Source organism: Alexandromys fortis, unplaced genomic scaffold (assembly GCF_014885135.2).
Source record: "Alexandromys fortis isolate MF-2015 unplaced genomic scaffold, M_Fortis_MF-2015_v1.1 scaffold_24, whole genome shotgun sequence".
In the NCBI taxonomy this organism is placed as follows: domain Eukaryota; kingdom Metazoa; phylum Chordata; class Mammalia; order Rodentia; family Cricetidae; genus Alexandromys; species Alexandromys fortis.
The window spans coordinates 5,172,384-5,198,557 of record NW_026067906.1 but is presented as its reverse complement, the minus strand read 5'-3'; the positions used below and the strand labels follow the sequence as shown (position 1 = coordinate 5,198,557).

Genomic DNA, 26,174 nt, shown 5'->3' with positions numbered 1-26,174 from the left:
AGTCTGAAGGGCAGTCAGGGTTCCCTGCCCTGTGGAAAGTCCAAAGTCCTCCCCGCTCCATCCTGGTCTAGGAAGGTGAACATCCAAACTGGCTAGGCTCCCACAAAGCCAGAACATGAAGTAGGAACAAAACCCAGTGCCATTGTCCTTGGCTTCTCAGCAGCCCTCATTGTCCTCCATATTCAGAGAGTCAGCACATTCAAAGGCTGTGTTTACTGCTGCACCTGGAAAAGTTGGCGTTTTTAACCATCAGATTTTAAAGTTTTATGGACTTGTGTGCATAGTTGCCATGAACTAACTTTAGAAACATGCAGTCGACCAAACTTACAAAGCCAGCAAGCCCTTAACATTTATGAGAGGGATCCACAAAAGAAGCAGTGTGAAGGAGCAAGCCCACGAAGCTAAACAATGGTGGAAAGCAATGGTGTCATACGAATAATGTGTGACACTCACACGGCAGCAATGTTTGCATGGTTTTCTAAACACACCACATACACACACACACAAACACACACCGAGAGAGAGAAACAGAGACAGAGATTTGTGTAATTTAACATCAATATTGCTTTCAGCATGCTGTGTACTTTTACACTTTCTTTGGGGTATGTGTTGAATGTGAGCTCACCTATGCCACAGCATGTGGTCTGTGAAGGTCAGCGAATAACTTTTGAGAATCAGCTCCCTCCTCTACCTCTATTTCACAATGAAATTCATTGTTTTGAATAGTTAGTATAAACTATTGATAATTGAAAATAATAGCTTACACAAAGCTAATTCTGTAAAATCAAAAGTCTGTTTTAAATACCTTTGCTATAATCTATAAATTCTATTGTATATGAGGATGGTATAAGGACATTTGGGTCTTACAATAAGTCTAAAAACAAGGCTGTTCATATAAGAAAGGTCTATTGTCTCTCTGAAACAATCGAGTTTTCTAATGGATGCTATTTTTAAACAATGGTAACTGAATTAATTTTTTTCCTTTATTCTTCAAAGTAGATGCAATTGAGACTGAAATGGGAGATGTTTAACTCCTAATAACTGCCATTTATTAGTCACCACGCTTTGTCAAAACTCTTTCATTATAGTGAAATTCCTAGCATCATCTCAGCTACCTGCCCTGGTTTTAATTCTTTGAATGTTACACATTTCTTCCCAAGGCGAAGAGGAAGATGCCCTCTCCAAGCCAACCACTGTGGATGAAAAGTTAGAAAAGAGTAAGGAGTACACCTACCAGTGGCTTCATACACAAGCAGGCTTTCCAGAAACAACTAGTTCCAGAACCCTGAAATGGTGAGGTCATTTCCTTCAAATTAGATTTTTGTATCGTAAACAAATCTTGAAAAGTGAAACCTGGGTTAATTGTGCTAAAACAAATACAACTTCTTAGCCAAAAGCCAATACATCACATCGCCAGAGGCTTTCATACAGCGTGGATTTAATTGTTCTTTACAGTTCTCACCAAAAGTGTTTGGGAAGAGCTTTACTCTGTTATGCTTAAAACCAACACACGAATCCCGCAGTCTCCTCTACTTCATCAAGAAAACGTGTGGTATCTTGTAACTGTCGGTCATGTCAGTATATAGATTTGTTTTAAAAATTAGTCACTTGTGAAATTGACAGCTACGTTTGTGGATTAAAGTTTTACGATGTTATATGTGACGTGAACGTTCATATTGGAGGACTTCAGCCCATTTAACTTCTTACAAAACGTGGACATCATATGAAAACAAAACTTAAAATAGAAGTATTTTGCTATTTGACATATTTACTGTGATCAAAGAATGAAATAAAGACATTGATAATTCTCAGGTTTTAATATGAAGTATTATAACTATAGAAACCATACATTTATTTCACGTTCACATTAATCAGGTTAACTGAATTCATAGGAATATCATCTTTATAATTATAACAAATGCAACAAAGTCTATTAGTTATCTCTGTTAACTAGATATGAGAGATTTTGTTTCAAAGTTAAAGTGTTAATATAGATGTGATGCAGTGGAAAATATAAAAAATATTTTAAGGTAAATTTTAAATGCCTAAACTTTTAATATTACCACTTACTGGTAATAAAATCTGTATCTAGTAGATGAAACAATCAATCAATCCCTCAGATTTTTTATTAACTAGATATAAAATATTATTTTGAAATATATTCCAAAAAATTATATGTAGAAAACCTCTGTGTGTGTGTGTGTGTGTGTGTGTGTGTGTGTGTGTGTGTGTAGATTTTGGGGGAAGTGCATGTATATGTGTGTAAATGCAAGTGTGTATGTTATTTTGAAGTCTGAAGCCATATCTGGGAATCACTGATTTAGGCTAGGTTGGCTTCCCAGCAAACTCTATGGATATGTTTTTCTCTCCACCCCCCAACCCACAGTTCTTTGATTCTAAGCACAGAGCACCATGCCTTAAATTCTCATTATTGAACCATCTCTATAGCTCCCAAAGACAAAAATTTAAAGAAAAGGGTTGATATCAGAATATTTTACCAGAGTAAAATTAAACTGCACTGTGAATATTTGTAGGGTGCATCAAACATAGTAGAACACTAAAGTAGAAAACTTCGCTTGCTTCAAAGAAAAGTTTAAGACAGTAAAAACAAGTGATGATTCAGGATTGTAAGCCCAGTCCTTGGAGGTGGAGATAAAGTGGCAAGTTTCGGCTTGCCTTTGACTACATGGTGAGTTCAAGTCAAGCCTGGACTGCGTGGAACACTGTCTCAAAAAGCTAAAGAAAAATGGGGACAAACTAAGTAAATGTCATTAAAATACACTTAGATTTTCTATAATTTATTAAATATCACTGTTAGCTCTTTCAGATGTTTGCTCATTAACATTTATATTTTAAAAAGAGATTACTATTGAAGTATTATTTAGATATTAATTTTTGTGAAACTTAATATATAACAGTTGAATCATATATATATGATATGTGCATTTATTATATGTAACATAGATTAAAGCTGTTGTCTCTATTTTGTGTATAAAGATGTTTGGGCATTTTTTAATATTTTTTCTCTATATTTATACTGTAACTTTCTTTCCTTTCTTGCCACCATGAAGCAATCACTTCTTGCCTGAGTTAGATCCAGATGTACTCAATGGTGGAAGAGTTCAACTTGTGGTAAGAAATATGTTTAAAGTTAGAGAAAAATGTTATAGACACACATACTCAATAAGTAACACTTTAAAATATACTCATAATATGTTTAAACTATGGAATATCACAACTGTATCTATTTTGGGGAAACCTCAAATGCCGTGTGCTAAAATAATAACATATTTTCTTGACTTAAAATATAATGTTACAATATGACATTGTTTAAAATAATAATTTTATTTGACAGATGTAAAAATATTAACCTGTTACCATTTTAAAACAAAATTACTCTGGATGGGAAATTGTTTAATGAGATTATTTTCTTGAAAATTTTAAGAGCCAAATATAAAGATTACAATTGAAAGAAACAGCAATATGAGTTTCCAGCTTGGAAAATCAAACTGTATTAAAAGTAACAAGTGATTAGCAGCTTAACCCCTCCAAGTTTTATGGAGTGCAATGGTACTCTGGTAAGTATTATTTGAGCTTTAAGGCCACATTCTAATCATCTCAATAAGAGTGTCGTCTAGAAAATGGAAGGCATATGCTTGTTAAATTCACTTTGCTGTAAGCTACTTGAAGAAAGACTTTGTAAATAGAGGACTATGGCCAACATTGGGATCTAGAAAAGTAGATCTCATAAAAAGGAAACTTTTCAGTGTTGTCTCAGAAGTTTGGAGGAGGGAATCGTGACTGATTACAGTGGAGAACACCTCCCTTTATAAAAGACTAACAAATCTCCCTAGCTCAGATTCTACATAGACCAAGAAAATGGATTATTATTTTGTTTTCCAGTGAGAATTTAACAACCAAAGTTACTTTTCTTTAAGATAAAAATAATATTATGGCTGTAAGAGCACTTCCATGCCATTTTCTTGAACACTTTTTCCAAAGACTTTCCTGAATTTGAGCAATAATTTATGTGTGTGTGTGTGTGGTGTGTAGTATATATTTGTATACATAAATATGTGCATTTAGATAGAATAAAAGGGCAAGATAACTTTATGTCCCTATTTAAAATTATTACTCATTGCCGGGCAACAGTGGCGCACGCCTTTAATCCCAGCACTCGGGAGGCAGAGGCAGGCGGATCTCTGTGAGTTCGAGACCAGCCTGGTCTACCTAGCTAGTTCCAGGACAGGCTCCAAAGCCACAGAGAAACGCTGTCTCGAAAAAACAAGACAAAAAAATTATTACTCATTAAATATTTTCCTATATTCTAATAAAATTCCTCTGTGAGGGTGTCATGCATATTATCCTAGGAATTTTAGAACATCAGTCTGTTATATATATATATATATATATATATATATATATATATATATATATATTTGACTATATTTTTGCACAAGTTTATTAATGGTCACTCTTTTTCCTTCCTTTTTTTTTGGGCGGAGCGCAGAAATTCTCTGTGTAACCTTCCTGGCTGCCTTGAAACTTGCTTTGTAGACCAGGCTGGCCTCAAACTCACTGAGATCCACCTGCCTCTGCCTCCTGAGTGCTGGGATTAAAGGCGTGTGCTATCACTGCCTGGCAATGACCACATGCGGCCAATAGGAAGGAAGGAAAAAAACATTAAATGGCAACAAATTATTAATAATGTAGATAAAACCATTTTTATACCTCTTATTATACTTCAGTATTATAGCACAAGGCTATAATCAAATTTAATTTCTGCATGTAAAGGAGCAAGGGCAAAGCAACTGAGAAAAATAGAAGATATCATTTTATAATATTGTAAAATATTTATAGTGTAAAATATATAAGAAAATATGTTAACAATATATAAAAGTATGTTGATAATTGAATTAAATTGATAAATGAAGCAAATTCTGGGGTTTTCCAGAGAATAACCATGTTTCAGGTTATAAATTATTCAGATTTTAAAATTTGAGAATATGTTGTCTATGACATCACCCCTTCCATGTTAGCATACTGGTTGGTATTGTAATCATTCAAGAGTTGCTAGGTAACCATATTATTGCGGTATTTTGTGTAAGTCCTCTGTTGTTTCTAGGATACATAATTGTACAGAAGACATCCTGTTCCTCTGCTGTTGTAATACTCCTATACCCTCTTCCATGATGTTTACAGAGGCTTAGGTTTAGGAGTTTTATTGTAGATGCATCCATCCCTGCTGAGCTCACCATGGCGACTTAACCACTGAATTATGATCAGCTGTGATTTTCTGTAGTGGACCATTTGCTGCAAAGTGAGGTTTTGTTTTGTCTGTCTTGAATAGGGTGAGAACTACATTTATCTGTGGGTGTAAGGATAAGTTTTGCAATACAGTTTAGAATTCTGCTGATCTAGTAACATAGTGGTAGTAGTTTCTACTCTGTGATCTTATGTGTCCCAGGACGTTCATTAGGTTTTTAGTTCCAGATGTGATTCCCTTCCTACTGAATGTACGTTAAGTCTAATTAGACAGCTCTTGCTTTACCACCACGCTATGAAAGCCACTCTCGAACCTGTAGTGATATCTTGGCCTGCTGGGCATGCTGTGACTCACGCTGATGTAGGAGGGGGAAATTGCACATTATGCACCCCTAAGCAAATACAGACAACTAATGACCACTGATAGAAGGAGGTTCTGTCTCTTCCAGGGATGATCCCCCGAATTGATTATCCAATAACAACTGGTCAGCCCTGAAATCAAATGCACACAAACAAGATTGAACAACTCAACAGACGGTAGTTATGTATTTACATGTAAATATATCTAACAATATAATAATGTCATATATGTAACAATAACAACAAAAAAGAGGCCATCAATTTGAAGAGCGATTAGTCGGGGTGGTATGGAGTGGTTATAAACAGAAAAGTGTAGAGGGGGAAGTGTAATTATATTTTGATTATTTTTAATTAAAAAACTTTAATGAAGAAAATTTAGAAACATATATGCAACAGATGAGCTACTAAACATTTTTCCTAAAGTAATGAACATTCATTAAAAAAATAGTACAAGGGAGGTTGGATATAATTAAAATAGATACTCAATATTTAAAATTCTCAGAGAATTTTAACACACATTCATTTTAAATATTATACAATATTTTTAGAATAGTTTTGTTCATAATAGCTGCAAAACTTAACGCAACCAAAGTCCACTTAGTGCGTGAAAATATAACAGTGGAAGAAAGGTGAAGTGGATGTAAAATGCAATCAATGCATGGTAATAAGCAAGAAACTATTAACATGCACACATAACATGATATTAAATAGAGTTTACCCATATTATTGTAAAATATTGTAAGTGTCAATCATTTCACATTCTGAAAAATCATAGTGCTGACTCAATAGAGAGCATATCAGTAGTTGCTTAGCCTAAGGGTGCAGGAGCATAAACGTCCTTCTTTGGAATAATGAAGCAGTTTTTAGACTTGATTGCAATGGAAGTTATTGCAATGTAATGAAGAGTAATGAAACAACAACCAAAACAGAAATTACCTTTAAATCCTGATCAAGATATAACAGGGTATGTTTTTTAAGTATGATAATAGGAGACTAGAGACATGGTCCAGTGTTTAAACTCATTGGTTGCTCTTTCAGAAAACCTGAGTTCATTTTCCATAACCCATATTGAGTCTCACCCCATCTGTAACTTCAGTTTCAGGAGAGCCAACACTCTTTCTGGCCCCTCCAATGTCAGCACATAAATAATACTCAGACATACATAGGCAAAACATGCACACTGAGAAACAATTAAAATTTTAAAGTAGGTTATTATTATGACTTCACTTAAAAATTACAAAGCATGTAAATATTTCATAACATCATATTGATTAAACATTGGTCCATGTTCCTTACTAATTTATGTAAAGCTTTATCGTTAATTAAGTTGTGGTAGTTGTAGATAGATCAAACTCTAAGTATTTATAGATTTCTGTTCCAAATTCTCTTCCTTTTAGTGAGATGCAGTTGGGCTTTACGACTGCATAGGTGAACGGCAAAAGAAAATGTCCAGAAAACAAAACCTTAAAAAACTCTTTTCAAAGTTACCATTTGGTAAATAATTGATGATATTGTACTCCATTTAGAATACTCTTATCTTAATTGAGTCTACCGGTCCCACTATTCATATATTTCTGTAATGTAAATATTAAATTTGTGCTTACTTATATTATTTGAAGGATAGTTATCCTTTTGTCTTCATTGAACCCCTCCTGATGGACTTAATATAAGAATGAGGTATTTGGAAAAATACCCTGTGTAGTAAACCTGTAAATATGTATTTCTTATTTTCTTCTATGCAATGCACTAGGACGTCTACCCACATGGAATTTATATTGCGTTAGTTGTTATTTGTAAGGGATAAATGATTTAAGTAATAGGGATGGATTGTCTAAGTTCCATGTAAACACTGCATCTTTTGACATATATGACTTGCCATCCTCAGTAGTCAACATGGTCCTGGAATCAAGGGATTCAAAGGAATTACTGAATAAGTATATTTGCATATTCAGTCTGATTTTTTGTCACTGTGGCAAATACATAAAAAAAAAACTCCATTAAAGAAAAATTTCTTTCGATCCACTGTTACAGAAGCATAAGTCCATAGTCACTGGAATCTGTGTTTCTGGGACAATGGTGATAGCAGCTAAGAGCTGGAGAGAAACAGGAAGAGGCCCCAAGAAAAGACATGGACTCTAGTGTTGTATTGCTTTTTACTTAGCCTTACCTCCAATTTTTGCCTCATATTCCATTTATGCCAAAAGATTTTTAGTTCCTCGGTGGGGTAATCCACAGACTCTGTGAGATCTCATGTTCCAATCATGCAAATCAGATCTACTAGCTCAGACAAAGTCTTCCAATTATAAGCCTTTTGTGGAAATGCCTCATATCTCAATGATAACAAGCATGTGGAAGAAAAGATATATTTTTCCTTTATAATTTTTCTGTTAACTGATAAAATAGTGCTAAAGCCAATATTTTAGATATATAATTTAAACATTAATAATCCATGAGCTATGCTAGATTCACTGAAAGCCGTGGATTGAGCCTATATATGAAATTCTAGGTGTCTGAGGAAGTCTGCCAGAGTCCAACTACTTTGTCTTCTGTGAAGTAAAGCAAAAATCTTTGAACATTTAAATTTAAACTGTTAGATGGCACTTTTGTGAAGTCAAATGTTCCTGGTAAATCGCACTTTAAATTTTTATTTTATGTTTTATGGTTTAAATTTGAGATATGGCCCACAGGTTTGTTTATGGAAGTTTAGAAAAGTTTGCTCATTAATTCGTATGTCTATAGCTTTTGCGGGGGGGGGGAGCTATTCCATTGTGTATACAAATTTCAAATGTGTTATACAACATAATGTGCACAAATTTTGTAGATTAAAAATTATATTTATTTCAGAAAAACAAATATTTGTATTCATTTGTGAGTGAGAATGGAAAGGTGGGAAAAGAAAGGAAAAAAATGACAAACCAGATATGGTGTATGTTTATAGTCTTATCACTGGAGAGCTCCAGGGCAGCCAGGAAGAGAGCAGAAATTCAATGAAAAGAGGACAGGAATAGGGAGGGATGAGGAGAACGAGGAATAGAAGAGAAGGAGGGGACGGGAGAGGAAGATGGTGACATCAAGGAAGGTTGAGGAGGGGGAAGGAAGTAGAGGAGAGGGAGGAGAGAAGAGAGAAGGTGGTGATATCTAAATGTGAAAGAATGTATTTAAATTCTGATTCCTTGAGTCTATATAACTCATTACACAGAGATAGTTTTCTAAACCACAATGGTGGTTTCTTCCCTTTATTTCCCTGTGCTTAAGTTTTCCTCCCATCAAACATTTAGGGCAATACTCTCTCACAGGAATCCAATTATAGAGTGGTTTGGGGTAGATCCTATCCACTTAGAGACTGCTTTGGTTTTCATAACAGCATATTCTCCACTTCACAGCTCAGTCTTGATAAATTCCTAATGATACAAGACATTCTGTAAGAGAATATTCTATAGGTGACAAGCAATTCTTTTGATGTTAAGTATCAATATCCCATAGTAATAAAAGTACAATAGTAATTTCAGATAACTGAATAATCCATTGGGTGCATAAATATGCCTTGAAATTACTATATATTTAACAATATATCAAAATGAGATCATTTGATGTGTAATGTTTCACACTGATAATGGTTATAATGAAAGGGTATGTACAGTCTGTGATGCAGTGGTCCACAAATATGCAAAATCCATTTCAAGGATTGTTGATAGAAAATAATGCTATAGCCAGTTTAATAAAAAATACTAAAAAATAATATAATATGACATCTTTAACATTTAATTAACTATTAAATAATATACTTGGTCAGTAAGTAAGGTTAAGCTGTTTATAGTTTCACCCATTGCCTTTAAGATTGATTTTCATCAAAATTACTGTACTAAAATGTTTTCTTTTGCTGTACAGACTCAAATAGCAAACCTCAATTTTAAAATCGGCTCTTATTTGCAAAACATCCTTTGACATAGTGCATTTGTTCTGGCTGGGCAGCAATAAAGGATTGTGGTATCATTTTGAAGAAGGTTGTTTGACAGAGCCTGTTTGTTTATTTGGGGTAATGTGAGCTGCATTCAGAAAATGCCATATTTTGTTTCATGATTGTATACATTCTCTCTCGTTGCTCCCAGGCAAGACTTGTAAGCAGAGAAGACACGGATTTAGACCTTTTTTCCATGACCAGTGGGAGTTCTTTGTCTACAAACAAAGACAAAAAAAGCCAGGCACACAGATACTCATCGGGATCCTCAAGTAAGCTATGGTTTCCTTCAGAATTAATCTAAAAATCACAGACGAATTGACGGAAGCTAATGCCAGCGAACGTTCTTTTACAGATAGGGGTTAGGGTACCAACCATCAGTGCTCCCCACAGACGTGCCTTTGGCCTCTTTTCTTCCATTACATGGCTTCTTTGATATGGACCAAATTAAATTATTACTAAAATTAACAGCATCAGTATTTCTTGAATTACATTATGTCAGTTCAGGCTCTTCCCTCATCCATGCCCTTGATCATGTTGAATTCTTTGATCTTTTTTTTTCCCTAAAGATTTTTAGGATAACTTTTAAAAGTAGAATTTGTGTATTAAGCCAGAGCATTTAGATCTTTGTCATTAATAAATATGTTAAAGAAATTTACCTTCTAAAGAAAAATTCCAAATGTAGCAGAATTATACATGATAAAGTAATGAATGGACATGCTTTTAAAAAATATTCTAATTTGAAAAATATCATTCTGATTGTGTTTGTGACAGGTGACTTTGTAGCCACGCCTATCTCATATGTCTATTATCTGTCATTTTTAATTGAGGGGTGGAACAGCCTGATATCCAGGTATAAAATTATATCTGAAAAAATATATATCAGTTATGAACTCTGAAAAAAGTAAATATGGAAAAATCTCTGCATCTTGTGGCATTTTATAGTAGTGAACCCTGTTTTTATAAGTTTTCATTGAATTTTTATCCTATACAATTTGAAATACCCTGTAATACGTCATGATACACTAATATAAAAAGTGTTTCATTTCATATTATATATGGTAATTTTCCAAAACAGTGAAATTCAAGTCTACACAGAAGTTTATGCAGCTTTCTCGTTTTCTCATTATTCATTCTGATCTTATATCCATACAAATTGATATTCTGCTGCATGTGAAAAACTCAATAATCCCCTTACTGCTTTCCAGATAAAATCAAACATGAAAATAATTCTGGGGTCCTTACTTTTCATCCAAGTACTTGGACATCATCAGTAGATTATAAGAATTTACATCCCTTTATATATGAAACTTAACTGTGATAAATGTTAGTTTAGTTTTACAATAATTATTTCAATAGCTCTAACTTGTGCATATTTAAGATTTAGAATATATTTGTTTCTATTCTTACATTTTATTACTTGATTACAGAATCTGGTTAGCCTCTCTGTATGATTTTAGAATATTTTATATTTACTGGCATAACTTGTGAGAATATGATAGCTACATTGGTTTCAGCTTGTGACACACACACATATATGAGCAAGGCTATCCTTATTATGCACTTAATATCAATTTCAATCACTGTAGCTAAAAATGAAAAATCTAGAATGAAATACAAAAGCACAATAATGTTTGCTCACAGTACACAGTATCAAAACTTTTCTTCAGGCCTTGTGTTTAGTAAATTGGTAGAGAACTTGCTTAGAAAGCACAGCCTGAATTCCATCCCCATACTGAAAATAAAAAATAAAGGGAAGAAAGAAACAACACTAACAAGAAACTTTGATCATTATATGCCATCAGGAGGTTAAATCTTAAATGGCTCAAAAAATCAGTCACTATACTGTAACACACAGCTTTGTGTTTCATTTCTATGACATTGAACTAGAGTTTATAGAGTATATAAAGATCATTAAATAGAATTTATGTGTTTCTTTATTTTATTTGGATTATTTTTATGCTTACATTATATTTTTTTAATTTTAACAATGCGGTATAAATGTGTTGTGAACATACCTGAGTACCCCTTACCTTCTCTTATCCAGCCCAATGCCTGAAGGCTTCCTTCTCAACCTAATACAATAATTAGTTGATGATAGATGACTGACTGTATTGAAAACACTAACAATCTTTAAATATGTTTAACAAGTGAAATTTTAAGGTAGGCCATTTTAGAAAAGGATTATATCAAATATCAAAGTGATTGGGCAAGATACTTAGTTGTAATTATTTATCTGCTCTGACATCTGCACAAAATAATTGTAAAGACCATGAGCTCTGATGCCAGACATAACCGAGTCCCCCCAAAAGAGATGATGGCAGTGCTTCTTATGGAATTGCTGCAGGAGTCAAATAGAAAGCATTTAGAATAATTCAGGTCAAAGTCAGTGATGAGGAAGTGTTATATAATTACAACCTAGGCATGGCAGCTGAATTATTATACAGATCTCAAGCGCAGCGATAAATGGGCTAATTGGTTCTTTATGTATACGAACCTTTACTCTTAGCAACTTGACAAAAAAAAAAAAGTTGGTTTTGCCTTTTAGTCCAAAGAGATCCTTTAACCTTCAAAGATTTTACAAACTGTGCTTTCATGGCCCTGGGCCAACCACTTATAGCTTTGAAAGCTTTTTCCTTGAGCTTTCTCTCTCTCTCTCAAAACTTGTCACCCTGTTAAAGCTAAAACATTTCTTTTTACTTTGTAAGCCAAATCTAGAGAGTAGTTTATGAGCCACAGCTGTGAAACGCTCTGTGCGTCGTTGGGTTCTTCCAGATACTATCCTGCCCTGTTTCTCTAATAGCATTACATGTGTTCTTTGTGATTAGATAGATTCTGGCTTAACATCCCAGGTCTACTATCTGAGACAAGTCATAAGACTGATGATTAATTAGCTTCTAAGCATACGCTTACTATCTGTAAAATGGGGGCAAGAATGTTTCTCTCACAAGTTACAATGAATAAATGAGTAAAATGTGTAAATCATGTGACATATTACTTAGAATATTGTAAAGGCTTAAACAACAGGACCTACTGTTTTCTTCTTTTGTTGTATCTTTTGGGTCCTCTTGCATCATTTTAGAATGAATCCACACCAATGGATTTCTTTTCTAAAAAGAAAATGCATTTTTTCTTTCTAAAAGCAGATGCCTTTCTTTTACTATGACAGCTGTTACGAGCATTTGTATCTTGGTATAGAGAATTTATTAATTTGTTTTCCATTTCTTTTCATCTTTACTTCTCATTAAAAGAAGTCCAGATCACAGTCACTCTCTAAATTTCTGAACCATCATAAAGTTTGCAAAGAAAGAATGGAGTTTTCTTTGTTATAAAACCTTGTGTCAAGTGAGTTTCTTATTTAAATAATGTTTATACAAAATATCTTATTTTATTAATCATTTTTGCTTTGTCTATTTTTCTCATTTAATATATTATCTAATATGAATTCCAATAATAATTTTACTATAAATGCAATATAAAGCTTTGAAAATTACTTTTATTGCATTGTGTTTTGCCACATGCCTTTAATCCCAGCCCTCAGGAGGCAGAGGCAGGTGAATCTCTGTTAGTTTGAGGCCAGCTTGGTCTACAGAACAAATGCCAGAACAGTCAAGGTTACAGGGAGAAAATTTCTCAAAAATGAACAAAAAAGAAAATTACTTCATGATGAGTTTTCTTTGACAACTAACATAAATAATATTGAAGAACTTAACAAATTCATCCCACAAAAAAAGAGAAAGCAGCTACTTGAATCCTCCAAGTCATAACTTAGATGACAAAAAGTAGAATGTAAAACTTTCAAGCCATTTATTACTGCTCACTGTCTCTGCATACTTACCATGGCGACCTCTAATCATAACTGAGCTTTCTGGATAGCCTTTTATTTTTATAATTAGCTAAGAATTAGCCTCAATGGTTCTATAATAGGAAATATAAACCTCAAGTCATGTCCTCATTTGGATACACAGATCTTCTCATGACGTGATAACTTTTCTCTTGAGGTATTCATCTTCCTGAATATGGAAGTATGTATTGTTCAGAAGGGACTCAGTTAATGTAGCTAGCTGTGTTGAGAATAGAATGCCTCTGGTATGCAGTGTGCTTCGCTTGTACTGAGAATGACAACTGGGAAGGAAATAGCAGTGGAAAGAAAGCCTTTAAACAGAAGCCAATAGTAAAATCCAATGTAGTCTTTCTGGGTCAGAGGCTCTGGAAATTGAAGAATAGAACAGAAAACAAATGCCTTCAATTACCAAAGCAATGTAAAATAAGATGGGGTGGGAAAGGAAACCTAGTTTTGGGGTAAGTCTTCAGGTAGAAAGCTCAACTTTTCTTCTGGTAATGAATAGCTAATGAAGACTTCAGAAAATCATTTATGGGCTTTCAAGGCTTAAGGTTAGGAAGGAAAAGTATTCTGTTTATGTTCTGACTCCAATATATTGACCAGAATTTTAGAATTCTTATCTTAAGAGCATGAAATGCAGTTGTTAATATCATGCCCAATAGCATGGGATGAGCACATTTTCATAATGTACTTTCAAATTTTAAATCAAGAATTCTTGGTATGTTGCATATTGATGCTTGTTTATTTGATGAAGTACACACGTTTGAGTATCTATTTTAGGCTAAACTGTTTGTATAACCCTATGGTGAATGAATTTAAGGCTTAAATATTATATATATATATATATGTGTGTGTGTGTGTGTGAGTTGTTATATAAACCAAAAATCATGATAGTATCTCAGATATATACAGTGTGCAGGTCATTTCTACAAGCCATTAATACATAAGAAGTTGACTTTTGTATGCCTTACACAAAGAAGACACATTTAGAATACAGATTTACTGCTATAATATCATATTTTTATCACTTTATCTTATAGTCATTATTTTCTGTTGCCAAATGAAAATATCTGTATACAACTCTCTAACACAATGTTGTGCAATTAAGAGTGATAATAAAAAAGTTTTATATATTAGAACAGAATTCAGTGATACATTTCAATAAACATTAATATGAGTTTTGTAAGGATTTAGCCTCTATAGCTGTGAAAATTTTCTCTCGGAGTAGCTAAAAGATTCTACTGACAATAGTCATGCCATACTAGTTTCAAAGATTTATAGTTATCCTCCATAACCATAATGTTCCACATCAGGGAATTTAATGAAATTTTCTTAGTTTCCAGAAAAAGCACCCTGGTATATGGTAGGCTTTTCACATATATTGGCTGTGTGAATGTATGTATGTATGTATGTATGCATGCATGCATGGATGGATGGATGGATGGATGGATGGATGGATGGATGGACAAATAGAGGAGAATTCCCTAGAATGCATTATAGGTAGGAAGGAGAGTATATGACATTTTCTTATTCCTTCACTGGAGGCAGGGTATGCTGACTAAGGAAGGTAAAAGCTTTGGTAGAAATTCATCAGTAGAGTCTCTAGTGTCTAAGAGTATCTGCCATGCTCAAATCCTCATATCTGTAAGCATTCGTTGAGGACAATCGCTCAGCATATGGAGGATTTCATTCCAGGTGAACCCTATCACGAGACACAAATTTCTGTAGTTCCAACTTATACGAAGTCGATCCTTCAGTTGTTTATTCAAAAGGGAATGTGAAGTGAATTGCACTTTGGTACCTTAGTAAATCACAGAAGGAAGACTACAGGCAAGACCACCTTGCCATGCATCATGGAATTTTGATTTATATAAATATTTGCTGTGAATTTGGGCTCCTAATTTGGTCCTGTAACTCAGAATCAACGTTTATCGGAGGGCACACTCTACTATCACTATGGCAAAAATTCCAAAGCCTCATCCTCCTGCAATGCCTCTCTTAAAACCTTTAATGAATAAACTGAGTATGAATTTCATTTTAAAAGAGAAATGCCTATATAAACATCCTTATCACAAATCATATTGTTAGGGTGCATTCATTGGTAACTTGTAATACCTTGATAATGAGCATAATTTCATGTATTAATTATGGCTTTTTGGATAGAATAACATGTTTTTTATTTGAACAGTATATGCAAAGAACATTTGAATAAAAACTAAATTGGGCACAGTTCTCTTTACAAAAGACCACAGCTTGGATTATATTAAGTATTAATATTTTAGCATAGTATTTTAGGAACAATATTGAAAAAAAGCTTTATCATTAAACAAACATTTATTGAAAATCAAGTATAAATCAATGATTTTATGAATTATAAATATAATTTCACATTAAATTAAATATCTAAATTCTGATATTTTAAAAATATTAGAAAATCTCTGTTCTCTACCTCATGATTATACGTACCACAGTGGATATTATGATTTTGGAATAGAGAATAGAGCTCCAATTTGCTTTCAAAACTAAGAAAATCTCAAAGGAATTTCAAAACTAGTTTTCTTTTTGATGTGAAATACCTTTTGTTTTGTCTCTGAATGCATCAAAAATAATACATCTAAAACAAAGATGTTCTACTGTTCCAAAATGGTATTTTTTATGATTCAATAACTGACACATGTAGCTTGCAGCTTGGTCTTTCAACCAGTGAGGATGCTTGAAAAAAAAATGAAGTCGAGCTAGTGTTTTTCAAAAGACTCCACCAAGCCCAGCAACCTATCTCTCTGGGCAATGCTCGTCAATGTCTTATTTTTGTAAGTTATCATCTGGGTAGTTGTAGTAATTATCACTAGAAGGAAAAGAAGGAAGGAAGGAAGGAAGGAAGGAAGGAAGGAAGGAAGGAAGGAAGGAAGGAAGGAACGAAGGAAGGAAGGAACGAAGGAAGGAAGGAACGAAGGCAGGCAGGCAAGAAGGAAATAAGAAAAAAATCTCTAGTCATACAAAGCTAAATTCTTATACTATCACCATCATTGTGCTTTGGGCAATCAATACTTTACCACATTGCATATGCTTTCCAATTTACACCTGAGAGTGGCAATCTATATTTTACAGAGTTGTAATAGTAGAAGCCTCAAGTAATAGCTTGAGACAATAGATTCCTATTACATGCTATTTCTTTAGTATGATGTTTACAGTGATGGCATGAAAGAATTTGATTTGACAGATTAAAAAGCAAATGGATGATGAAAGTATGCAGAAAAATTTAAATATTTTTAGTATATTGAATAATAAAATTTATTTTAATAGTAAAAGCCCCATCTACTAAAACAACTACTTTTGATGTGCACAATTTGTGAAAAGTGTAAAACTTCACAATAGAAATGCTAGTTGACTTTTTCATATTGTCCATGGAAAGCATTTGAATTATAATCCTTCCTAAAAAAATTACTTTTCCCAGATTTAAATTTAAGCTTAGATATTATCAATATTCATAATCACTGTTGAGATTGTTCAATATGTAAAGACAGTTGCCACCGAGGCTGAGTACCTGAGTTCCGGACTCAGGACCACAAGATAGAGGGAGAGCGCCAATGCCTTCAAGTTGTCGTCAGACCTCCACATGAGTGCTGTGATGTGTGCAAGTTCCCACTCCCCACACAAAATAAATTAGTGTAAGCATAATTTGAAAAATGTTTCTCACTAAGTCAAACTTCTATTCTGGACAATAAAATCTGAGATCTTTACTCCTGTTTTTATTTTATACTTATGTAAGAATAGAAAAATGCTACACTGATACCACAAAGACTATTACTGTTATATTTGGTCTCTGCCAAGGTANATGTGTGTGTGTGTGTGTGTGTGTGTGTGTGTGTGTGTGTGTGTGCCTGTGTGTGTGCATGCATGTATGCATTAACACATGCACATGCAATACAGGGTATTCTTGTAGAGGTCACGAGATAACTTGTGAGAGCTGATTCTTTCATTCCATCATGTTCGTCTGGAGCAACTCAGTCAGTAGACTTGAACCCAAGTTCCTTTACCTACTGTAACCAACTGGTCCATGTTACTAGTCCAAGGCTCCTCCTTATTCTTGCTTCAAAGGCAGGGAGGTCTGTTTTTTGTTGTTGCGATTTGTTTTATCTTTATTGTTGTCTAAAATTATTGGGAAGGAACATTAAAATATATAAACTTATTACATACTGATATTTTATCTCTGAAGTACATGACAATTAATTGAACAAACTTAGTGACATTTACATTTCAGATCCTAGAATAGTCCAGAAACAAAAGCTGTATAATTAAATTAATTGTTAATGCACTACCAAGACCATGCTTATATGATTAGTAGACTGCTCTAATATAAATAATATTTAAAGTTCTCTTATTAAGAAAGGAGACACAGGATAATTTTCTGTTGCCTTAATATTGTTGAATCAGTTGATCCTATCCAAGGTCTGAGACAGCATAAGGAAGTAGTGTGCAGTGATTATAAGTAGAGTTAAATAGGACAGTTATTAGGAACTACAGAATAACATTTTCATCTCTGAAAATGTAGCTACTTCATGCATAGAGGCAACCCAAAGAAAGACAGATTTCATCTGCCTTTACATGAGAGAAATCGCTGACCATGTCAGCTAATTTATTCTTCATAGATTAAAAAATAACATTTTTGAGGACAAGATCCTTGCATGCTATATTGATAATTGTTAAAGTATAATATTTCTAAGCATAATATTTTAGTTCTTAGGCTTTTCTTTCATGAGAATTTTCTTAAATAAATTATTCTACTCTATTTTTTCTTTTGTGTTATTGCTATTGTTGCTTTCAACCCAATTTCTTACACCAGTTAATGTGGTACAAAAATAAATGGGTATGGTCAAATGTGAAATGCATTTGTCAAATGAATGAAACTGAAGTGCAATAATATAATAAATCCTCAGGCTAGCCATGTTTATTGTTGCCAAATGTCTCTCTGCTAAGAACTAATAAGCATGAAAAGGGATAATGAAAGTTTCCATGAAACGTTTTTGGGAAACCTCTCCACAAGTCCTCACTATCTGAAAGGGTGGAAATAAGTATTTGTTTTCTACGAGTTCCATATGAGGACAGTAAAGATGAAATTTGGAGACAGGAGTCACATGGGAAACCACTATGGTATAGCAGTTCCTGATAGTCTTTGGTTCACAGGAGGAAACTGACGAGAATATTTCCTTGAACAGCAGTAATAGGACAGTGTCTGCTCCACGAGGCATAAACCCACACCCATGATGAGTGAATGTGTGAACCGAAGCAATGTTGTCCATTGAAGCCTGCAAAGACAGCAAGTGAACTTGAAAACCCAACTGGGGTTGGAAAAGTTCACGTTTTAAAGGATGCAACAAGCATTTGAGAGATTACTTAAAATGCATAATTTTGCTACAAATTTACTTTGGCAAAATTACATGAGGCAAAGAAGATAGGAGATAATTCAATTTTCAAATGCAGTGTTACATCTGAACTAGATAGCATCAAATGAATGCACATGTCAAGCTAAGATAAAAATAAACTTTTAGATATTTACCCTACCTAGGACAGTTTCTTGGTTACAGACACTTGTGGACACTTAGATGTTATTCAATGAGACAGAATACAATTCTGAGGAGAATGTTTTCTAAAAAGTGATTGGGAAGTTTTGTAAAGAGGCTTCTCCCAAATTAGCATAAGGCATGGTCTGACTTCTAAAATTCCATTTAAGACAAACAGTATCTAGGAGATTGTGAATGATGGAAGTTGCTTGATAGTTACTAAATCTCACTCTTTGAATACTGAGACACACTTTTGATCACCTGGTTAATATTATAAGTTTAAAAATCCAATAATTATCTAATATTAAATCTAGTTTGATAAAAACACAGTAATCAAGATTATGCAAAATAATTGCTGATGGAAAGGATTTGGGGTAAGTTAGAGTCACATGAGAGTGATAATCTATTTCTAAAACAAATCACCCAGCATGTGTATTTTATTGCTCAAATCACCAAAGACCTCCAGGAGGAAAAAGATCAGTGTTGCCCAGTAATAACCACTGGACACATAGGAACAAGACAAGACTTTAGCACCCCATGTTTGCTGCATGTTCTACCCATCCTTGTATGTCCACAAGACAACTGTAAAGAATAGCAGGGGATAATTCCACAGCAGCATGCCAAAAGTTGGAAAACGGTGTATACTGTAAGATAGTATAGAAGATACTAAGTCAAGTATACATGGAGTTATTCTAGAAGTTCTAAAGGGGTAAAATAAAAGATATACGATACAATGAGTTCTTCTCTGTGATGAATTTTAACTTTTATGTGTATTGTATTCTTTTCAAAATAAATATGCTTTTTAAGTGCTAAATATTTGTATTATACAAGTTGACGTTTTAAAAACTCACCTCCAAAAATAAAAAGTAAGAAGCAAATATAGATATATTTATCCTAATGCTGAGAGCAAACACTATGGATAGTTTAGCAATTATCAAGGGAACTCAATCTATCATTTTTTATTTATGTGTATCTTAAATAGTAAGAAAAATAAATGTTAGCTGGATATGGTAGCGCATGTTTTTAAGGCCAGCACTCATGAGGCAGAGGCAGGTAGATCTCTATGAGTTCCAGGCTTCCCTTGTCTACATAGTGAGTTCCCGAGTCAAGTCAAAGTTACAGAATACACTTTTTTTCAAAAGGAAAATAATAGAAAGAAATATAATTTCCACTTTTCAATTGCAATTTTGAGAATGAGAGAAATTCTGTTAATTTATAATCTATATAAAAACCTTTTGTTCTGTAAACAAAATTTAAAATCTCAAGGACAGTGAAAAATAATATCTACCCATAGCATAAATAACTTGTGTATTATTTATTTATATTCTTGGTGTTTGTTTTTAAATTAATCTACCTGAATTTTATTCAGAATCAAACACAGCAGAGGTTGCTAGAGAGGGTTGTTATTTGAAGTCTGCCCTACCTGCCCTGCTTCAAACTTGACCAATGTAACTAATTCATCACACTTAAATTGATGTAAATGCTTTGCTGCTAAAAATTTGTTCTGGTCACTTTCATTAAATTTTTTTTCTCCATGCTTTACTTATGCTGTATCTGCTGTTAAGTAATACAATATGGAAAGGCCTTTGCAAAGGTTTTTATAACCAGGCACCTAGTGTTGGGTATATTGATGAAAATCCGATGACGTATTACTATACATCATGAGATTTTTATTTTGACGACCTGTTTAACAGGTTTTTTATACATACCAGGAGAGTCATTCAAAGCATTTTACATATTAAATTACTTATCAAAACACTGTATATATAGACCTTGACATTTGTTAAGGAACCAAGGATTAAATCTTTAAGAGAAATTTTTTTTAAGACCAGAACAAATCTTGAGCAAAACATAGATCATGTAGCAAAAAAGTGGCTTCATGGGAAATATACCACACTCGCAAGGACACTTTTTAAGCATAAATGTGAGAGGCCTATTGCCTGGTTTCTATAATCACATGCAAATATGCAGCAGATTATTATTAAAAAAATAAAATCCATAGCATTAACACTGCAGAAGAGTACTGCTCAAATCCCTTTGGTCATATTTTTTTTCTGTTCCTGGAGCTCTCTTCGTAAAGGTGTGTCTAACTCCAATATCAATTTTTTGAAGCGAGAACCTTTGCCTGTTATATTTTCGTGTGGGTAAGTAATTTTAGAATGATTATACATTGACCGTATTAAATTGCTTTTTATTTCTGCATTTCATTCTTAGCGTAATCATGGGATGAAGTAATGACTTTGTTATGAGTGCCAATATGTGATTCCTTCACAGATGTGTTTTTACTCCTCGATTTGTTTTTAATGTATCTAGTGATTTGAGAGTTCATATGATAACAATGCCTCGCACTAATGCAATGAGAAAATAAGCCATATAGATTCCTGCTTAAATTGTTCATTTACACACAGCAAGAGGATAAACTCAGGCACGTGGTCACCCCTAAACTATGGTTTACAGAAAACTCTGGGTTTGCTACAGTATTGCTTATTTTAAAGCCTAATTCCCTGGTTGTCAATTCACTGAACAGCAGACTTCACAATTGCTGTGAAGTCGTCCCATAATGTCTTCTAAATTGTAGTTATTATTTCCCGAATGAACTGCACTAAAGAAGGGAAAATTTATAAATGGCCTTCATAAACATAGGACCAGAGTAAGGATAAACACAATAAGATGTGAAGAGCCATCCGCAGATCCAGAACAACAAAGGCGACAGAGCAGTAATAGGAGAACACATAGGCCAGATGGTAAATTCTTAGTGGAAGAATCCTCCAGGTTGCAGAAACACTGTTGTAATTGGAGTTGTTTCAATTCATTTCGATCTCATTTTAAATTCTTCTGGAAGTATGTAAAATTATCTATAGCTATTTCCTAATGTGGACATAAAGTGCTTCTCCAATTACATACTCCTTAATATTTTGGTTAAGAAATTTTATTAAGGACACAGTATTTGAACAACACACGTAAGAGATGGCTGCATGAAGGATCCTACTAGTAGTGAGCTGTTACTGACTTCAGTTTCAAAGCGCCTGCTTCTTTCTACCTATACTTTAAATACTGCTTGTAACAACTTGATTTAACTCTCTCTAGCTGAGCAGCAGGTTTGGCTGGACACTTGTGAAAATTACTCACTGTTTGCTAGTCACATATTGTAATATAAATATATTTTTCTCAGGTGCCTTATACTCCCTTAGTCATATTTATATATGGAAATGCATACGTGTATATACAAATACACACACATACACACACATATATATACATTTTCATAAATGCCTGCATAGTTTGTTCAGAGAGTTTTAACTGCTGGAGTGTAATGAGGGTTTGCTCTTACTGTTTTTTAAAAAGTCTGAAGTAGACATTTCATTTAGCTATTGAGGAAAAATTAAATTAGAGCTGTGTAGCATATAATAGCGAGAAAGAGGCTGTTCTGTCAGCAAGCTCCATTGGCACCGTTTAGGCCACTGGTTTATCATCTGGGAAATCTCTGCTTCTGCTTTGGTCCATCATCCCTATTGGCCTAATGCATTCTCCTCTTCTGCACTCTCCCTAACAGGGATAGAGTAAGGCAGGGTAAATCTGGCCCCATGTGGAAGCCAACTTAGGCTGTCATTTTCTCTCCCTTATTTCCTCTGCTGAAATTGCATTCAGGGAGTGCCAGCGGAGACGTCTCAACTTCTGAACAGTACTCTGTCTCCAGCAATCTTTGACCCTTAGGTGGTAATCGCTTTATATCACAAACACTCTTTCCTGAAACAATAGGTTTTATTCCCTGCACACAGGCTTTTCAGAAATACTCGTTTTAGACTCTCAGTTAAATATGCCCCTTTGCATACATTCAGTAATGTCTTTGAATTTGTTTAATCACAGTATTAACACTAGAAACTAAAGTGTAACACTCTAATTATGAGAATATTTTAAATATGAAATAAGCTTTTGAAGCTCATACTTGCTGTCATATTTAAATCAAACGCACTGTCCACAAATGATCTACCCTTGTGCTAATTCTTCTAAAATGTTTTAAAATATATTGAAGTTTTCATTAGACTAGATTAGCCTAAATAAAAAGGGGGTTTGGAATTTGTTTTGTTTTGCTTAAACTTATTTAGACACAAAAGCATCACGGTGGAGAGTCATGTGGTTTGAACCCTTGCCTCAAGCCGATAGTGAGGAAGCCCTGGAATGTGTCTTTCTGCCGCTTTTACAGTGGTTTCCCCCACAAATCCAGCCCCGTTGCTTAATCCCCAGGAGATTTGAAGCAGATGAGCACAAGTTTTTAATAGTATTCTTGATATGGCCCCTTTGGGTCTCACGGAACAAAGCACGCTTTGTCCACTCACCCAATGCTTTGACCACCATTTGTTTTACCCTCTAGCAGTTGCCGTTGCTTCTCTGTAGGTAATCTATAACTTGATCCAGATAAGCAAATCTTCATCCACCCCCCCCGCCCATTTTATAGCACCTGGGCACAAAATAGCCCCCCAATTTGCTGTCGTTGAAATCCAGCTGAAAAGACACTCCTCACACGAGCCCAGAGTGCATGTGTAGTCTCCTCCATTCATAAAACCAAGGTTCTCAGCAACAGCTGTGGGGTATGTATGTATCTCCCTGTGTGGGTTTTACTAGATTGGGCCCCATGGAAGTTCTTAACTTCTAGGTTTAATGTACTTTTGATTGTACCCAAAGTTCTTTGTTATGGAGAAATAATTTAATAATTCAACTTTCAAGGAAAATTTAGCATATGCTTTCTCTTATAAGACAGAAACCTTTAATTGTTAAGCTTCTGAACATAGAAATGTGATTCATTAAAATGTTTAATGTTTGCATAGTAACATTGAACCTACAACTTGAAAAAACAAAGAAGTCTGTATAGAAAGAAATAGTGACATCTAACACATGTTTTAGACCTCTTCTCTTATTTAACCTAAATGCAATTTATGTCAAATTTTTATCATGTCACTTTATAAACAAAAATTCAGCAAATATATTTTTATAAGCTTGGAGATTATAAAATATTCAAGTGCATGTCATTGGTAAAGGAATGCTTTTTATTCTAAAATATGATTTGATTGGAGAATGATAAGTAAAAGTGTATTTAATATCACTGTCTAGGTTGTTCAAGCAAGAGAATACTTGCACCAATGATAACAAATACAAGACCTTCTATTAAAGAGCGCATATCCTTCCGTGACCATCCTGTTCAACTCAGTGGTGGATGGGGAAGTGGCAAAAAGAAGGCCAAAAACTACACCTAATACTTGCAGCTTCATCATTCCAAATGCAAGGCCCATGATTTATTTAAGTCTATGGATATCTGGTCTTGTTATGAGTTGGAAAAGATGTTTTCATGTGATGTATTTTATGTTTAGTTGTAATATTTCATATTTTCTGTGCAGTTACCTACTTCTCATTCATTGCTAGAGTTTTCAGTTCCTCCTGTGTTCTTGTGGAATGGTCCCACCCAAAATTGCAGGGCAATTTGTACATATACTTTCTCATTGGGCTTATATTTTATGACACATATACTCAAGATTATTCTTTTTACAAATTTAATATAATATGCAAAGGAGTATAAATGTAGTGATGTTGCTTAGACAAATATCAGTGAATAATTGCTCCATTGACAAGTTTGAATGTACTAAATTGTATTTGTTAGGTATCTCAAAGATAAACTACATATGGCAATTCAAAATAGATAGTGAAAAATCACCATTATTTTATTTTAAAGCGCCTTAGAGGATTATGGTTAAAAAAATACATATACTATTTAAGTTAAAATGAAAACAAAAACAAATTTAAATAATTATCATCCTATTAATTTGGAAGTTTATTTGTAATATTTCATTCAAGTGTAGTTTATCCTTGTTTATAACAGGTCGATGTGAAACGCTTTCAAATGGCCTTAAATTGCCATTTTAAAAATTATTTGCCAAGCTGAAAACCAACATTTTTAAATATTAGTATATTTGCTTAAATCACAGGCAGGTCTCACTAAGGTCTTACTAGTATGAGGATAATTTTCTCCTATTATCTTAGCAAATACAGTATGCAAAATGTTGCATTCGGTTCAGGGCTCAGGGATCTATTAATCTGCATCTGGAAAGTCTTTTACGAAGCTAAAGCCAGGGTTCTCCAGTGACTCTCCTTAGCGCACTCTGTGTAACAGGATCCAGTGAACTTCATCTTTCCCTTTGTTTTCCTGCTCTCTAGTGAAATTCTTCATCCAGCGATGACTAACCAGATTTCAAGATGCATTTGTTTAGTTCTTATCCCCCGTGTACGTTTGGAGTCCTGTTGCATTTCAAACCTGTAAATCTCTTTTAACCTGATGGAGATGGAAACGTTAACGAGCCTCGAGCTGTCAGTCTATAAAGAAAACATGGATTTCTATGCTTCAACCTAGAAACCCAGGTCCACATGTACTTGTTTTGTGAGCACTGTTAGGTCATCCCTTTGCTAACAACATCCACAAATCAGCATAATGTAATGATGGAAAATATTTTATCTCAGCTTATTTTCAACTCTGAAGGAGAAAACCACATTAAAGCTGACATTGATAGGGTTTTATGGTTCGTATACCTACCCAATGAAGCGGAAAGGCTAGTATGAGAAACGAGATGTTTATTATTAAACTGTTTTAGTATGTAAAAGAAACTTCATAGTTTTTTTTTCTTTTATAGCGCTTGCTATTTTTTTCATAATATTAGCTGTGAAGATAATTGCTATTGATGTTCTTAAATTTGTAGGTGAGGATTGCTAAATGCGAATAAAGCTGTTCCTGAATTATGGTGTTTAAATCAGAAGTTCTTTATAGTGTGATTTATTTCTGCCTAGCCTGAACCTGATTGTCTAAAGACCCTTATAGTTTCAAACCTGTAACTTTGTATTACCAGTCATACATTTATATTTGTCCAACTGCTATTTTTAAAATTTAATAAAACGCCCGAGTATTTGAACGAAGAATTGTTTTTTTTTTCTTTTTTTTTTAAGAGACACTCCTAAAAGTTTGTTCATTTGTTTATTTGGTGTGTGTGTGTGTGTGTGCGTGTGTGTGTGTGTGTGTGTGCGTGCGTGTGTGTGTGTGTGTGTGTGTGTGTGTATGTAGTGGTGTGATGCGTGGAGAGATAGAGACCAGGGGAGAGGTTCTGTGCCAGGACACACGTGAGGAAGTCCGAGAACTGCTCTCAGG

General features: G+C 34.1%; 1 protein-coding gene across 9 annotated transcripts in view; it reads left to right on the top strand.

Annotated features, from left to right (window-relative positions):
• Positions 1–25,927, top strand: part of Lrriq1 (leucine rich repeats and IQ motif containing 1) — a 146,716-nt gene extending 120,789 nt beyond the window's left edge. For 5 of the 9 annotated variants that reach the window (XM_050135597.1, XM_050135591.1, XM_050135592.1 and 2 more), the window contains 4 exons: positions 1,161–1,293; positions 3,072–3,132; positions 9,735–9,855; positions 24,098–25,927. In XM_050135597.1, the coding sequence (XP_049991554.1) occupies positions 1,161–1,293; positions 3,072–3,132; positions 9,735–9,855; positions 24,098–24,240 (458 nt within the window). In that variant the 3' untranslated portion in view covers positions 24,241–25,927. Of the gene's footprint in view, positions 1–1,160; positions 1,294–3,071; positions 3,133–9,734; positions 14,789–24,097 lie in introns of those variants that run through there. The other 4 variants (XM_050135594.1, XM_050135593.1, XM_050135595.1 and 1 more) reach the window with 4 other exon arrangements.
• Positions 25,928–26,174: the final 247 nt, after the last annotated feature.